Source organism: Hydractinia symbiolongicarpus, chromosome 5 (genome assembly GCF_029227915.1).
Source record: "Hydractinia symbiolongicarpus strain clone_291-10 chromosome 5, HSymV2.1, whole genome shotgun sequence".
Taxonomy (NCBI): domain Eukaryota; kingdom Metazoa; phylum Cnidaria; class Hydrozoa; order Anthoathecata; family Hydractiniidae; genus Hydractinia; species Hydractinia symbiolongicarpus.
In genome coordinates this window covers 18,929,576-18,947,113 of record NC_079879.1, presented here as the reverse complement: position 1 = coordinate 18,947,113, position 17,538 = coordinate 18,929,576, and the positions used below count along the sequence as shown (strand labels likewise).

At 32.8% G+C, this 17,538-nt stretch overlaps 4 protein-coding genes across 4 annotated transcripts; all 4 read left to right on the top strand.

Annotated features, from left to right (window-relative positions):
- The first annotated feature begins 602 nt into the window (after positions 1 to 602).
- Positions 603 to 2,411, top strand: LOC130645135 (homeobox protein Hox-A1-like). Its single transcript, XM_057451016.1, has 3 exons — positions 603 to 1,114; positions 1,201 to 1,458; positions 1,581 to 2,411. Exons 1-3 carry the CDS (start codon positions 736 to 738, stop codon positions 2,024 to 2,026), a joined length of 1,083 nt encoding a protein of 360 aa, XP_057306999.1. The 5' UTR covers positions 603 to 735; the 3' UTR covers positions 2,027 to 2,411.
- A 7,365-nt stretch (positions 2,412 to 9,776) lies between these two features.
- On the top strand, positions 9,777 to 10,712 carry LOC130646025 (V(D)J recombination-activating protein 1-like). The gene has a single exon (XM_057452159.1). It carries the CDS (start codon positions 9,777 to 9,779, stop codon positions 10,710 to 10,712), a length of 936 nt encoding a protein of 311 aa, XP_057308142.1.
- Positions 10,713 to 11,379: 667 nt separating this feature from the next.
- Positions 11,380 to 12,337, top strand: LOC130645136 (uncharacterized). The gene is made up of 2 exons (XM_057451017.1): positions 11,380 to 11,932; positions 12,099 to 12,337. The coding sequence occupies exons 1-2, from the start codon at positions 11,380 to 11,382 to the stop codon at positions 12,266 to 12,268; spliced, it is 723 nt and encodes a 240-aa protein (XP_057307000.1). The 3' UTR covers positions 12,269 to 12,337.
- Positions 12,329 to 15,135, top strand: LOC130645134 (uncharacterized). Its single transcript, XM_057451015.1, has 7 exons — positions 12,329 to 12,436; positions 12,645 to 12,847; positions 12,931 to 13,297; positions 13,490 to 13,602; positions 13,684 to 13,873; positions 13,983 to 14,126; positions 14,249 to 15,135. Exons 1-7 carry the CDS (start codon positions 12,337 to 12,339, stop codon positions 14,419 to 14,421), a joined length of 1,290 nt encoding a protein of 429 aa, XP_057306998.1. The 5' UTR covers positions 12,329 to 12,336; the 3' UTR covers positions 14,422 to 15,135.
- Positions 15,136 to 17,538: the final 2,403 nt, after the last annotated feature.

The following is a 17,538-nucleotide window of genomic DNA, read 5'->3' as shown; positions in this document are numbered from 1 at the left end:
TTGTACTATCTTCTGTGTTCTCAAGTTTTTTTTGTGTCCTAAGTTCTTAGTGGATAATATACAAAATATATAGAGATGCAATAAAAAGAGATATCTCTATGACGCCTTAGAGTAAAGGAGCTTCCTTTACTCTAAGGCGTCATAGAGATATCTCTTTTTATTGATACTCAAATATAAATAAAATCAGTTTATAATGTTCTTCTTCTTAACGTAGAAAACAGGACATTCTCATTAATATACAAATTTTTGGCCAGATTAAAAAATAAAAAGATGCACTTAATTGTGTACATTTCAATTCCTTCTATATACACTTCAAAATTCTCGGTGTGAAACTTCGAATTAGAATTTTACTTTCATACAAGTTGACCCTTTTGATTGATATCTCTTGACAAAAAACAGCCGTTTCTGATTCGCTAAAAATTGAAATCTCTGAATTCTTATTGGCTAAAAAATACACGCGGGATATTTAATTGACATTTTAAATACGTAAGAAACTTTTGTATGAGTAATAACTCCCTTGATAAAGTGTTTCTTTTAATTCTTTATGTTAAGAATACAATAAAATAAAAAGTGTTAATATGCTCGTTACGTCTCAGCAATCAGTAAAATAGGATAATCTAACGACTTCGGAGGCTTGTAAACTGTAAGTGTATTAAAAAAAAATTTAGTACAAAATTATCGAATTAAAATTTTAACGATTAGTAATTTGAGTAAATTGTAATCAGAAAGTTGATAATGAGTGTAGTTGTTGAAAACAAGGAAGTTGAAGGAGACGAATGCTCTCAATCTCCAATTACAACAGTGTATCCAGAAAATGGGGGAGCTTCGGTAAAACAAGAATTCATTCCAACAAGTTCTGAAGCTATAACGAAATCAACATCACCGCTTGATACCTACTACAAGGAAAGAAACCTCTTAAATACAACGCGATCAATACAGTCACCTTTTAATATTGAACGGTATAAAACTAGCCCCTATGTTGGAAGTGAACATTGGCATTCGACAGGAAGGTCTTTGACAAATACTTCAAACAATGATGTTCCGTCGTTTGTTACACCATGCTACTCAATGCATAATTACAATAATGGATACATTGGCAATGAGACCGAACCAGGTAAAAATCGTCAATACTTAACAATATTTTGCAAATTTTAAACATCCATGTTTTGTTTTTTCAACCTTAATATTCTCTAAATTTAGCTGTCTGCTTTCCCACACCACCAGCCTACTTTCCCTCGTATTTCCCGCCGCCGGAGATCTATTCACATGTACCAACATTACATCATGATAATTCTCCACCACATGGTCATTTTCCTCACGGCATGTATCAACAGTTACCTTGGACTAAATCTCAAAATGCAGAAATGTGGTGGAGTACGAATAAACCAGTTCTAAACAATGAAATAAACAACAATACAATTCCGTCACCGCCATCGGTAATTCCTCCCGTCATAACAGGTAAGTTCTTGAGATGTTGTGTTCTTTTGTTTGTAGCTTTTTTAAAGTCGGTAAGGTTTTAAAATCAGCTATTCAAAATTAGAGGGTTTTCTTGTAAAATGACTTAATGTTTTTGTTTCTAGAGAAATCACCTGCGCTGGAGTCGAAAAGACGTAAACGAACCGCGTATACGCGTAAACAGCTTACAGAGCTCGAACTGGAGTTTCGTTGCAGTCAATTTTTAACAAGAGACCGTCGTATGGAAATGGCGGCAGTTTTGGGTTTATCTGAACGTCAAATTAAAATTTGGTTTCAAAACCGAAGAATGAAATATAAAAAACGAGCGGCTTCTTGTGTACCTGATTGTCCGCCTCGTATGATATCGGGATCGTCCGATGCAAGTTCGGAGCCATCTCGACCAATGTCGGTGTCCTCCGATACGTCGGAAGTATTTTACGATGAACATAGAAAGTACGATAACTTTGCACGTCGCATACCTTTCATGCATAAAGAGATCACTCAAGAAGAATTGGAATGTTATAGGAAGTATTACGGCATGAACTATCCTCCAGTCAACGCGCACGTGTAAAATTTTGTGTCAAAAATTTGCGTTTACGATGGTTTTATGTTGAGTCGCGAAATATTTTATGTTGAGTCACCTACTATTACATAACATTTTGGGAATGTTCTAAGGATACAAATTCTGTTCTCTCGGCTTGTTTTGTCTTTGTGTTTCTTCTTATAAGAGAAATAAAGAGCTGTATGTTTTTAAATTATTATTTATTAGCTATCTATTTAAAACTTTAAATTATTTTTATGTAATACTAACATTTTTAAAAAAGTTGCTTATGGTTGCAACGACAAAAATTAACCTAAAAACTGCAGACATTTGTAGTAACTAATTTTAAGACTGATAATTTAAAAATCTTTTGAGTTTGTAAAATAAATATTCAATATAGAAGCTGTTTAACTATAATCTTTTTTTATTTACTCTTATTGCTTAAGTGAAAAACGCGTTATCGAAGTCTTCAGATCACATTGAAATAGCTGTGTTACAGTATAGATTAATTATTTTGTAAGAATAACCCAGGCAATCCATATGATCGCATGAAAGCAGCCTTGTTCTCAGGATCTTTTTTTGCTTTTTGATATCAAAGGGCGAGAAAAGGCCCTAGAAACGAAGGTGACATGAAAGTTGTTAATAAAAATGAAAAAATAAACAAAGATATGTTTAATCAAAGCACGGAATAATATTAGTGAATAGAAGAATTGCGACATTCTTGATCGCAGGGCTCTTTAAGATATCCCAAAGAGCTCTGGGGACGAGAATGGAGTTGCGAATGTGTACAAAATGCTGTTTGCGGCGTTCGGCGATAAGTGGGGGAACGAATTTTCTGTTCTGATTCCGCACCACAATGTAACCCGACTTTTCGAGTTATGCGAATGCGCATCAGAATAGTTTATATGCATGTGTCTTTTCCTCGGGCAAGTCTCAGTCTTTGGTTGCGTGGAAGCATCGATAACTGTCATTAATATTAATTACTGTAATTTTCTTTTTATGTACCCCAACGGCGCAAATAATCACGAAAATGTTAGCGCGGGAAGAAGAGACGGACATCGACCACTGTAAAGTGACCAGCTTCCTGGCTTTCTTTCTTGGAAAATACGCACAAAATACGCAATCCATATTTGACTGTGCATACTGAAGAAGTTTTTACCAGTTGCTGGTCACAAGTTGCCCGATGTCAAATACAAAGATTTGTGACGAATATAAAATATGTTTCTAAAATATGTCCTGTGATGTTCCACTACAAATACCATATCAATATGCCAAATTACTCCAACACTGTTTTTTTCTGTTCTTATTCATTGTTGAGAATTGTGAACAGAAGGTCTGCATATGCAACCTCGTTCTCAGGTCATTTAACCTCTTACATGTATACATACATGTACACCCACCATGACAGGCACGAAAAGGAGGACAACGTAGAGAAAATTGGCGTTTTATTACGGAGATTCATACCGCGCAAGTCTGGGCCCGAGCGAAGTGTAAACATTTAGCTAGCGTTTGTACACACTTCCTAGTTATTATATTATAGTTATTGCTGTTAAACACTTATACGTATTGTTTTTGCAATAATGGAAAAGAAAGATTGTGTACAATGGCTTATAGAACGTGGCCTGTCCACAGGAGGAACAATACAAGAGCTTAGTATGCGTGTTAATCGATTCAAATTATACCCATCACTTGCGGAAAAATTGATAGTCAAACGAGAAAGAAATTTTAATTTTAGTACAACATTAGATTGGTGTCCTAAAGGGGAATTGTATCCAATAATTACAGCATCTATATTTAAAGATTACTGTTCTTGAAAAAGAGAAGATAGTTTAGGTCAGCAACAGAAAGCTTATGCCATGTTGACAAGCAGGAAAATAGTTTCAGTAAAAACACATGTTGGAGGTGATAATAATGTATTTGTTAGAGCTCTTGTTAAAAAATCATATGGTGAATTAACAAGACTTACAGTTATTCTATTTAGTAGCATATTCCAGTTAAAGTCTATTGTGAATGTCCTGTTGATGTTAGTGGCTTATGTTGCCATACATTAGCCTTGCTTCTCTATTTAAAAACTTGTACGAGGCAAAGGAAAATTTTTTAGCTCTATCTTGCACTGAGCAAATGCAGAAATGGCATCGCAGAACAACAATTTGTGACTGGGGTACTGTAACATCAGGAAGAGTTTCATTAATTTTATAACCAGTACTCCAATGTTCGCAACATATGTGTCCGTTTTTCCAAATAACTGCAGTAGTTTTAATAATTTTTTGGTACTCCATTTCTAAATCCTTGGTCCTTGACAATCTGTAAAATATAAGCTTTTCTCCATTTAAATTTTGTGTTCGAAAGTCATTATAGCAAAAGGATGACGAGCAGAACTATTTAACCATGTTTTAGGTAAGTTAATGTTGTAGAAAAGTATAATTATAAGGAAAAAATATATGCTAAAATTAGCAATTTATGCCTTAACTGCGCCCATACTGTATAAACTTTATGAGCAACTGACCGGGAAACCAATAGGGGTAATCGAGTGCAACATAAACAAGCTAAAAATTTGTCCCTACAACCGTTTCTCTAGTGCCCAGACCTGTGCAGTATCAAACTCCGTAATATATAGATACAAGAATGGAAGCCGTTGCAATTGTTGATTTATTAATTTTAACGCCAGCTTTTTCCACTCGATTTCTTCTATTATCTTCGCGGACTGTTGTTTCTAATTTTTTGCCTTATGTTTATTTGTGAACATCAGTTTCATTTAAAAAACTTCCATATAAACAAAAGCGTTTGCAGCTTATCAGTTGTTAATAAAAAGATACTCCTGCAATTCAGTCCAGTGAGATAACCATTACGAAAATAGAAAGCTTATACCTCTCTTATGTTTTGGTAGTTAACTACTAGATTTTCTATAGCTCCATATGGTTAGAACAAACGGCTTACTAAGCCAGTAATCTTTGTTATCTAGCATTGTTCGGAATTAAGCATCGGTGATCAAACTAGGTACGGATAATATTAAGCACTCTTTGTTGGTTTTCACAACATTAGGCAAAGGTGCCTATAAAATGACTTGCATGAATAAAAGCCATTTGTTCGGAACCTTCTATCTAAACATATCAAGTGCCTTGATTCTATAGGCCTAGCGTGATAAAAAAAATATACTTTATACAGCCAATGAAAAGTTCTTGGTTAAAAGCAAAGTCGACCTTTAAAAACGAGCGGACTAAAAAAAATAATTTACATACGAAGTTCATAAATAATGACATTGCCTTCGCCAATATATACTCCAAAAATTTTGAATGTGTGAAAAAAGTTTCTTACTTAAATTTTTAATTTTTTCCAGTTTCTTATAACATAGTTTCTTATAAAATTGTGTATACTACGTACAGCAGTATGTTATCGATGCACGCAGATGGTTATTAGGTGGCGTGTATATATAAGTGGATCCATATAAACACGTGTTCGCCTATGAAATAATCCACTGCACCATAGCAGGCCCCCCTCCTTTACCTAAAAGGGCATGCCATCTAACTGGATCATGGTCTGTGTTAACTAGTTACAAATATCAACAAAAATTTAGATCAATCAAGTTTTAGTAATATCGTTGACAACAGGTAAAAGATTAAAAAATGTATCTGATGCGAGTTTTTTTTCGATATGTTAGTAGACTTTCCTTATGTTTCCTACTATTTTTTTAGCGAGTTATCAGTGGAACGTCTAATACAACTATAGATAGATCATGTAAATGGAAGCTAATAAATGACCATTTGTCAAATAATTTTTGTTTTAGTTACTGGAAACGAGGTTGGCTATCTCATGTGCCGTATGCTTTTATTTTCTTCGTCTTACGTTTAACAAGTAATAAATGAGTAATCGCTGCTTTGAACTAAGTAATTAGAAAGATGCTTCCTTTGCCCAACCTCGTCCCCAGGTTTTCTTTCTTTTTGCCGTCGACGCCAGCGACTTTGACCCCGGGAAACAAACCCTGGGGACGAGATGTCTTGTGCTAATATATCATAAAAATGAAACATGCATATAATCAACGAAATTCCAATAAATACACGTCTTTTCATGATATCATTATTACGTAATATATTTTTTCATTCCAACGCGTTCACCATATATCAGTTATATGTTATGTTATAACTTGATATTGACAGGATTTTGTCTATTATTGTCTATATATGTTATTTAAACAATTGTTTTCATATCAGAATTTTTTGAAGCCTCCATCCATGAGGTTTTTGTAAGAACGAACTTAAACTAGAGTTGTAAACTTTGGCTTCTTTACCTTATATCGCGAAGGAGTCTAGCACTTCTCACAATGTAAACGGAAAATTGAGGACCTTTTTTTTACTTTTGTTTTGCTTACTTCTTTGGAAATTTTTTCTGTGTGACATAATGATTGAGATTGTTTTCGTTTTCACGGTTTATTGTCAGACTGCAAGAACATTGAAGGAAAAGAAGAGTTGAAGTCAAACGATATGACAGTACGTTTGCATTATTTTTATTCGCGTTTTTCAGAAACGAAGTTTATCGATTTTTTTATTCAGGCCAGGTTTAATGTTGCTTTTGTTTTGCTTAGTGTTGTTGTTGTGATCTACTTTCTCTTTCTTTTCCTAATTCGTAAAATAGTTCTCAACCTGAAAGCTCAAAATTTTAAAACACTGCAGGACCTTGGCAAAAGGTCGTCAACGCCGCTTTTGCTTGTTAAGTCGGCGAACCCTACTCTGTCTCCCTCTCCTCTCACCCAACAAAGCTCAAACACTCAAGTTCGTCCGAAAGTTTGCCTGGATTATTTTTTCCCCGCCAAAAATTGTAACTTATGTAAAGTGTGGAACCTATAATTGGAAACCCGACACTTTATAACTCGTTTCCATAAAGCTTGTTCCTCAAATGTCCAAACTAAAAAATTGATGAAACGTATTTATTTCAATCTTTTTTTTTTAAAGGCGCTGATTTTTTTAGTTGTTTGTTTATTTTAAAACAAATTATTTTTTCACATTGGCACTAGAATCTAAAAACTAAGTAAGAATCAACACAGTAAAAAAGTACCTTCAATTTCCACGAAATTTTTGTCAGCTGAGCTGTCATATTTAAAGGAGGAGAGCTAGATAAAACTCTTTCGCAGGACTTTTTATATAAAGGACAATGCGTAATTCCCATTACTATAAATATAATTTTAAAACCTTTCACTTCAATTTATGTTCCAGTGATGGCTATATAAAAAAAGTGAACACGTGAAGTTAGTGTACACTAGACAATTAATTATATGAAAATACGAAAGTTTTAATGTGGAAATTAGCGTGTTCGGGTTGTCATCGCCACTATGTACACACTACGAATATTCAAGATGAAATTAGGCAAACATTTCAACAGGTAATAAAAGAATATCGTTGAATTATCCAAAAAAGAAAAACTTTCGTTTTTAAATTTTGCTTGAATGATTCGGTATTTTATTTTAAGTTGTATCCTATCGTAGACGTTAAATTCTCATGCTTTATTTGAAGTTTTTTTCCCCACAAAATTTAGTTTTCTGTTAGTCAGTTGAATTAAACATTGTGGGTGCTTTTACACCAGTTTGCATTCTTGGATAGTGTCATCGCACCGTTTCGTCAGCATTTGCAGTCATAGATTCACAGCTAACTGATTTGTGTTGAAGCTAGGGTAGTTTTTACACTGTTATACGCATTTTCTGTAACGAGAAAATTATGGTGGGAGAGACAGTCAATAAAAACTTTGTGAATGTTTAGGGATTCTAAAGAAGGGATTATTTTTCAATCAAATATAAAAAATATCAATATGATGTAACGGCCAACCTCTTACCCATGAGTTAGGTTCTGAGAAGGAACCTCACATTCCGGAACAATTTCCTCATATTAAAACATATGACATCTCACGTTTAAGGTCGTTATGACAGTGTTATGTTCTAAAAATTATGGAGTTAATAAAAAATAACGATTTTTTTCATGTTTCACTAATACAACGTAGTTTGTTTTGACACAAGATGAAAGTTTTTCTTTCTCTTTCTATAATTCAAAGACATATTTAGATACCTGTTAAAATCATCATTGTCTGGTGGAAAGATATTTACCAGTCTCCCATCTTTTTAGTGTTTCGCTATACGAAGAGTGCTTTATGTAACAGCCAAAGATCTGGCGACGAAAATGACGGAAGTTAATTTATTTTTTACCTCCCCAATTTGAAATGCCGACATTTATAAACATATTAAAACTTTTTCGTAGAATAAATATTGTCACATATATTTACTTAGAACGTTTAAGCAAAGACAGGATTAACTGAAGTATTTATTTTATAAATAAAATCAAGGGAATTTTTTAGCGACTATGTTACCTATATACTCTTACAGTCAGTAGATTATATTTGATTAAAATTGTCCGCCGAATAAAAAAAAGAGTATACTAAATTAAGGTGAGTCATTTATAGCAATTATCCAATATTTTTGTGTATTATTATTATTTTCTATCTGTATGTAAAGGTTTAAATTAACTAATTATACTTTGACGTAAAAGTAGAAGAAAGAACTTTTCCTTTTTTTAAATTAACTAAGATGTTGTTGTTGTTGTTGTTGTTTTCCTTGTTGTTGTTATTGCTTTCATTTGTTGTTATTTGTTATTATTTTTGTTGTTATTGTTATTTGTTGTTATTTTTGTTGTTGTTTTCGTTGTTCTGTGTTTGTTCTGCTTTTAGTGTGACTACTACTATATAATATATACAACATATATTGTAGGTAAAAAATTTTTTACATTAATCTTTTAATAAGCTTTAATTAATAAAGCTGGCAATAGATGCAATCACGTTAAAAATCACGAGCTTAACAAAGTAGTAGAGAAATACTGATATGACAACCTCAATCCCAGTCTTTTTTTGTGCATCAGACGGCGAGAGATATTTCAATAAACATGGCGTCGGCGAGAGAAAACAAGTCTTTGGAAGTATGTTTTATCATTTTTAAAAGAGAAAATATTGGGCGTGTCTTGTTAACGTTTCTTATATATTGCATTTTTTCCCCACTCTAGCACTGTTTAAATAGCTTATCTTCTAAATAAAGATCAATAAAAATACTATTTTATACATATTAAAAATATGAAACAATAGTGCGCAGGATGCTCATTAAGAAATAAGTGTTTTGTTGATCGCTTTTTTAATTAAAAGCATAACTAATTTAGTGTTAATAACATATGAATTGTGAAAGACAGGAAAAGTATGTTGGCCCAAATTGAAAACTTAGGATGGCACAGAGACAAAAAATGAAATACGAATAAAAAATAATACTGACAGGCGACACGGCTGTTTCAGCTAGCGAGATTTCGGAAACTCAGACTGCGCATGTCAAAAAAAAATTTAAAATAAGGACTGGGGCGAGTTGCGCTTAAAAGTAAACAAATTTTAGGGTAGCTAGCACCAGGTTTAATAGGCATTTTAATCACATAAACCAACTTAAGGACTGGAAACTAAGTGGTTTAAATAAAATATAGTCCTATACCAATAAGATTAATTCAAATACAAAGCTATTCGCTTGTTGCCTAGCTAAAACAAAACAAAAACTTTCAACCTCCATTTTGAAGACTGTGGACACCATGCCAACTTAAAGCAAAATATTTTCAGATACGAAGTTATCCCACAGATAATTTTTATAAAAATCATTCCAAGATAGTTACGAGATACGAATAAAAAAAGAACTGTAGGTGTATCAGTACATTACGAATTGATATTGTATCAAACATTAGGTACTTTTTTTTCAAAATTTTTGTTAAAGTTCAAGATGGCTACTGGGGATTTACACCTAGCTCGGTTGAACAAGCTGTGTCGAATATGTGGAAACACTCTGCCTGGACGATCACATATTGTCCAAGAGCACATAAAGAACTTGGACAGTATTTTCAGAGCTGATTTTTATTCTGATCGGGCAGGCATTCACCCAAAAAAATTCTGTCACTCGTGCTTTGCTACAATAAGTAATGTCCTAAAACGTGACTCAGCTACCGCTATTGTGCCTGTTAAATGGTATACACATAAAGACACCGAGTGCAAAACATGCATATTAAGTGCACAAAAAAAGAGAGGTGGCAAACCTATGAAAAGAAGGGGCGGTGGTAACCCAACACACAAAGCTGTGGATTCCGCAGAAAAAACTTGGACACCCCTAGAACTTAATAAAATTTACAGAAAAACCTCTGAACTTTTTGACTATAGTGGAAACGTTCTCTCAGACATAAATATCAGTGAAGGCAACTGGGAACATCTGATTTGTGCTTTGTGTAGCAATATTTTAAAAAGGCCATTAATGATAAACCAATGTAACCACGTGTTTTGTGCCTTGTGTTTAACAAATTGGTTGGAAAATTCAAATAGATGTCCCACCTGCAGCATCCCAACAACACCCGGGGATGTCTCGCCTGGTTTGTGCATTTCCAGGATTTTAAACACACGAGTTGTCAAGGGAACATGTGGTTGTTCATTTAAACTGCTGTCTGCACAATCGCACACATGCTCTCCAGCATTGTCATTTACAACACTAGAGATGATGCAGTTGAGCCCTTCCAAGCCTGTACCGAAAAAGGTAGAAGAATGCATTGCTCATGTGGTTGGAATAAAAATGCAGCAGTCAAACTTGCCGAATAAAACTGTCCAATTGCCCAGTGGAAGTTCACAAGTAAGATTACTTATGTATGGAGTGGACTCAGTAAAAGTGATTTGACATTGACTTTTTTTAACAAGCAACTGATTTTCAAACGGCTGATAAAGCAAAAAATTTTGATCTTAGCAATTTTAAGGCTGAAATCAAAACTGAAAATAAGTTGCTTTTGTATATGTCTATATATGTGCATACCTAGGTTATCATTTTTTTACAATTCCAGTGAAATGTTTCTTATACACATTTTTTATACAAAAAACAAGCCATAATAAGAACAAGACAAATTTTAAAATGTTCAGAGTAAATAATTAAAAATAATAATAAATATAAGTAAGTGGCTAGAGGGGTCACAGAATATAGGAAGTTTTGGGGGTCAATAAAAACCATTCTATATATTAGGAGATTTACTAAAATTTTGATGTGCCCACCCTAAATGCTAAGGCGTCTACATCGTTAAGTGATCTTATATAAAAAATGTGTATAACTACTTTATACAAAAATACAAAACTATGCTATGTTATATTAAAAATAATGTACACATAATTGTCTGTAACAATATGATAATTTTAATAGTAATATTACATTTTACATAAAACAAATTAATAACATATGTTCCATATTTTAGCCATTGACAATAACACCCATTAGAATTCCTCGCAAGTCTTCTGATGAAACATGTGAAAGGAATGTGCGGAAAAGAGCAAATACAGCCAAGGAGTTAATCCATCTGATGTCTGGTGAAGAAACCCAATCTGTCACAAAACAGACCACAGCACTGCTAAAGTCTATGGAAGAAAGTGACAGAAATACTATCATTAAAAATTTGGGTACAGAAGTCATTATTCCAGCCAATCACATCACAGCAATGAAATCAAATTTAAACATGCCATGGAATCAACTACGTGAAATATCACGTTGGTTGAAAACATTCAACATAAAAATTGAATCAGAAAAAAAAGCAAGAAGTGTCGCTGCTGAATGGGTAGGCCAAGGACTGAGAGTTGAGCTGGCTCCTCTCACCAAATTATCAGTTGGAAACAGGGTATCCGTTATACCTAGGCCCTGGGGGTATCTGTATAATGTAGTTGGCCACATTCTGTATCAACTCAAAAAGCTAGAATGTCACAATTTACTTGTAAAACATAGTTTCATTCCTGACAATGAGATCCATGTTAAAATTGGTGGAGACCATGGAGGAAATAGTTTTAAAATGGCATATCAAATAGGCAATGTTCTAAACCCAAACAAGAAGGAAAACACAATAATGTTTAGCATTTTTGAAGGTAACAAACATTAATGCAATATATTACAAATATGAAAAAAAAAAAATTAAAACTGGAATTTCCAAAATTCTATGCATGTGATGTCTAATTGTGATCTAAAGTAGAAATGATCTAAGTGATCTAAAGTAGAAATCAAAACATTTTTTATATTTTTTTTTTAAATTAGGGAAAGACACAAGAACAAACTTAAGAGTCTGCCTTGAACGGTTTCGACCACAAATAAAAATGCTGCAACAAGTCAAATATAAAGAGTCGATATTCCGTGTATTTATGTATGGCGACTACGAATTTCTGTGTGCAATGTATGGTATAACTGGTGCAAATGGTAAATATTAATTACTTAAGATCTGGGGCAAGTTGCTAGTTGATAATCAAAATTAATTAATTTTTGACCACAAATAAAAATGCTGCAACAAGTCAAATATAAAGAGTCGATATTCCGTGTATTTATGTATGGCGACTACGAATTTCTGTGTGCAATGTATGGTATAACTGGTGCAAATGGTAAATATTAATTACTTAAGATCTGGGGCAAGTTGCTAGTTGATAATCAAAATTAATTAATTTTTACAGAACTTTTTTTGCAACTTCATAAAGTTCCTGTAGTTTAACAATGGGTTTTTACTACGCAGATATGGGAAATGCATAGTTAAAAATGGTTTATTTTTAAAAGTTTCTAATAAAATATGTATACTTTAACATTTGTGTTTAGGGCGTCACAGCTGTTTGTTTTGCAACATTACCTCAAAACTAATGAACATCCCAGTGTTTACTCGCAAGAAATTTAAGAAAAGGTCACTGGCGACACTTGAAGAAAATTTAGCAGATTTCCGTGAAAGTGGTGGGAGCCCTAAAAATGCGAAAGAATTTTATAATGTCATTGACAACATATTTTTTGACATACCTATTGATCAAGTATACATCATATTTTTATGCTTTTCCACTGCAAGTTGATTTAATAATCCCAAAATAAAATCTATATAAACACCTAATTTTAGGTCTGTATTCCTGGTCTTCATATTTCCTTGGGTGTATATCAAAAGATGTTTAAAATGTTTGAGTCTTCTTGCCAAGACTATGATGTAAAAATAGCTCTGCTGTTGGCAACAGAAGACAATGAACTGGATTCAGATTATGGTGACTACATCGAAGTCCTTAAAGAAACAAATGACTTGCAGCAAAAGCTGGAAGATGAAAAAGCCAAATTAGCAAACCAGCAAGATCAGTTAAACTGGCTTGTAATATCTGGTGGCTTACAACGAAATATACTGACGTACGAGAAAAGTATAATAAAAACTGAGAAGAAAATCACAGAATTAGAATTAGAAATCTCAACCTTGGGAAACAACAAAAGAATTTTAGTGGGTATGATCATTTTTATTACCTAAGTAATTTTTTGTGATATTCGCAAATGTTTTTTTGTCTGGAAATTCCAAGAAATTTAATTCCCGAAAAAAAACTTTCCAAAATTATAATTTTCATTCTGATCTTATGATGCAAGCCTTATATTCTCTCCAATCTAAAGCTATGTTTAATAGTTTGTTCATCTTATTTTAGGTGTTGGTCCTTGTGCTTCTTCAATAGATAAAACGCTGCAAAAAATGGGTGTTGAACGTCAGGCCTACCATGGCCAAAGTTTTATCGGCAACCATGTACATAAATTGCTAAAGGTTTGTTAATACTAACAATAATGTAGCAATTTAAAAATAACATATTTAAAGAAAATTAAAAAAACAATCTTGCTCTTATAGAAAGAAAACATCCAAAATTTAACATCCAGCATTAAAGAGATTGTTGCAGCACAAAAGCATGATGACCAGCTTATTCACAGTGTGAATTTAGAAATGGATAAGTACGACATGTTATTTACTTACTTTGCAGAAGTTCATAACATTTACAATTCGGCAAAATATCTGTCATGTGAGGAAATACTGGCTTTAGGTGAGAAACTTGTTCCTTTTTTTAATAATAAATAAGTTTTTTTTAAAATTTCATGTGCCAAAAACAAAACAAAAAGAAAGAATAATATACATATAGTACATAATTCTAGAAATTTCAATTAATAAATTCATGATGCATCTGCGAACTAACTGGCCAAAAGTTAATATTTCACCAAAACTGCATATGCTTGAAGATCATGTCACTGAGTTCATAGCAAAATGGAATGTTGGATTTGGGTTTTATGGCGAACAAGGTAAACAGCCACTTAAATTTGTAACCTGGTAACACCAAAATTTGTGTTTTTTACCAAAATGTGTTATTTTTCAGAAAATGTGTAGCTAGCTAGCTTAAATGTCAAATTATAACATTTTTAAGGTGGAGAAAGCTTGCATCATGAAATCAACAGGATGTCGAGCAGGTACAGCTGCATCAAAAACCCAGTCGAGCGGTTACGAAATACATTAAAGCAACATTTTGTTAATGTAAATCCTGAATCGAGCCAATTAAAACCAAAAATTAAAAAAAGAAAAATTGCACGTGAAGAATAACTTTTAGACTTACAGCTTAGATAGCTAGTTATATCTTTAACTGCATATTAGCATTACTTTGCAAGCTCCTTTAGTCTTTGCATTATTTCAAAGGTGGATCAGCTGGTCTAGAAAGAAAAAGAATTGAACAGTTAATTAGCTTACTACATGCATAGTTCATTTTTATTTGACTTTTTGTCGAGCTTACGTTAGTAGTGTATGAGACGCAGAAACCTTATTTAGAGTTACAGAATTGTTTATATAGAATGTTGTTTAGTGTTGTTATTCTGTGAAATATTAGCTTAGTAAACTACAACAGTTTTAATGCCTACAATAAATCATACAGTAGATTATGTCAAAGAGGGAGTTAAAATTTTCAGGTTTTACACTAACTTTTATTGCCAGAATTCAGCGCTCTAGCATTCTTTCAGAAGTACTGATACAGTTTTTTCGTTTTTCTTACCTTGTAGATGAGCCTTTCAGCTTTCCAAAAATATATAATACACCAGCCACATAACTTCGCAACGTCCACAAAACCAAAAATTAGTTGGAACAAGTTGCCATGTTAATTTTAACAAAAAAAAGTATGCCTTCAAAACTGCCACAGTATTACTCCAACAGCATGCTTGTCGCAAAGGTAAAAGAAAGATTTAGCTTCCAGCGTGTTGAAATGCTTTAAAAAACTAAATTAAATCCACTGAAATAGATTCTATCATGCAAAAGCGATTTCAAAAAGTTAGTTACTTATTTATCATGATTGTTTTTATTTGCGCCCGCCATCTTGCGCCTCAACGTGGCCGTAATTATTGACGCATGCGCAGTCTTAGTTTCCGCTCTGAAACAGCCGTGGCGATGTTTGGTTATTGTGACGTCATTTTATTGTTCTGTAAATTATAAAAATATTCGCCGCCGAAAAGATACAAGCATTCATTCCGCTTTTTATCCAAGTTCTTAGAAACAGGCTGGAGAATATAAACAAACACAAGTTTATTTGAAAACACTGGCGGGAATTGTTTTTTGAGGTACCTAACATTTCTTTACAAAATGCACCTGATTAACGTTCTTAACATGTACAGTCAAAATAAGATAATAGTCTGATAACAACCTGTAAAATATATTCAACTCGTTCAATATCTGTTATCATTTATTTTAGGTGCATTTTTTAGGGGGAGGGGAAGAGGAGGTGATTATTCTCTATCTATAATAACACTAGCTATATAGGTTACTTTAGCCCTGAAGTTAACTAGCTGGCAAAGGGAAAAAAGTAAATTTATTATTGAAAATTTTAATGTTTTTTTTAGAAAAACTTGGCTACAATGGAAATCTGTTCAGCTAGCTACCCTTTCCTTTGCCTAACAAACTATATCTCATAAAAGTCGTAATAAAACTAGATATCGCAGCCTCATATGTGAATTTTATGTAACTATCAAAACAATCCCTTCTTCAGGGTGGTATGTTGGAGAACACAAGGGCCGGCTGGCATATTGAAGCTGTGAATCTAGCCCGGGTGTTAGCTAGTCTTATTTTTTCTGTTAGACGCCAATTCCTTATGTGTTTGTTTCTTGAAGCTCAACTGATAATGCCATCCCAAATTTATTCATTGCATGTCAATTTTAATTTTTTATTTGCAAGGCACGTAACAGTAAAGTACACTTAGCCATAATTGACTTTTGTTGCATGGCTTCACTATATCTTGTTTGGTTCTTTTTATCATTTTATATATTGATGCCTGGTGTGGCTAGGTAGATCATTTGATTTTACTTTTATTTGCCTTGGTCACATCAGGTATGTTGTGTGCAAGGATTTTTAAAATAAAAGCAGGTGAGTTAAAAAAATAAAAAGGTACAGCAGCAGACAATTTAAAAATTAAAAATGGTAACAGATTGAATTAGAAAACACAAAATGACTTGAAATTTTTGTTTAGTGTTACAAACTCCAACAGAGCTGTTTCCCGACATTTGAGACAATAGAATTTTATATTTTTTTCTCTGGAAATTGCCACAGGCTGTTATCTGAAAAACTTGTGACAATGTCAATTTGAATTTTTTAGCTAACACTCTGCTAACTTGGATCACAATTTGCCTGCCTACCTTTTTAATCAACCAGCATTGTAATTGGTAATTGCCAAGTGCTGGAATGAATTAGATTTTTGAGCCTCCATAATAACAGAGGGTTGGACAATTTCTGGAATGTCAATTGTAGGGGTTGAAATAGTCAAGGGGATTGGAAATGTTGTTAAATGGTTAAAGCTAACAAAATATTTTTAAAGCAATAGCAAGCAATAGCAAGTATAAGTTTTATAACACAAAATAATTAGCATTTGGAGTACTATTGGAGACTTGAGAGTAACAAGTTCTAAATGCCTTACACTTTTTAAATAAGCAACCAACCAATGTGGAACAACTAAAAGCTGTTTTTTTAAAAATGTAGAATTGTAATTTCATCTATTTTCACTGATAAAAATCATATAAATTCTTATTATTATTTATTCTATAAATTCTTATCTTAAATAATGGTTAAGCAACTTTGAGTGCTGAACAAAACCCATTTGCCTAAAAATTATGTATAATATATATATAGCCGATATATATAATTACTAGTGTGTGGAAATTTGAAATTTAAAACTTATTGTTTTATTTTTACATATTTTTACTCAATTTCTTATGTGACACTATTTTTTTTATTTTATATCATTATAAAGAAAGTTTTGTAATTTTTTTTAAAAGGTTAACTGTAAAAAGCCTTTGGAAATATAAGAGCACAGAGCATGTAAAAAATGAAGAAAGTAAGAGATTTCACATCTTCATCTATAAAACATGCCAAATGGTCACATGGTGTGTGACACAAAATTTTCTCACTATGTATAAGAATATTATCAGGAGATGACATCACAGCATTGACGTAAATAATTTTGTGATTATCCCAATGAATAAACCATTTGGCACTAAACGTTTCATTTCAAGCATTAAGTATATAATTCATTATAGAGATAAAATAAAGTAAAACATATATTATATAATGTAGTCTATGTGAACGATGTGTTGACAACTTGAGTAGAAATTGTGAAAATTTGAAGATTTTAGCAACAATTTCAATTCCTTTTTGTTTTAGACTACTCTTTCGACAGCAAATAATTTC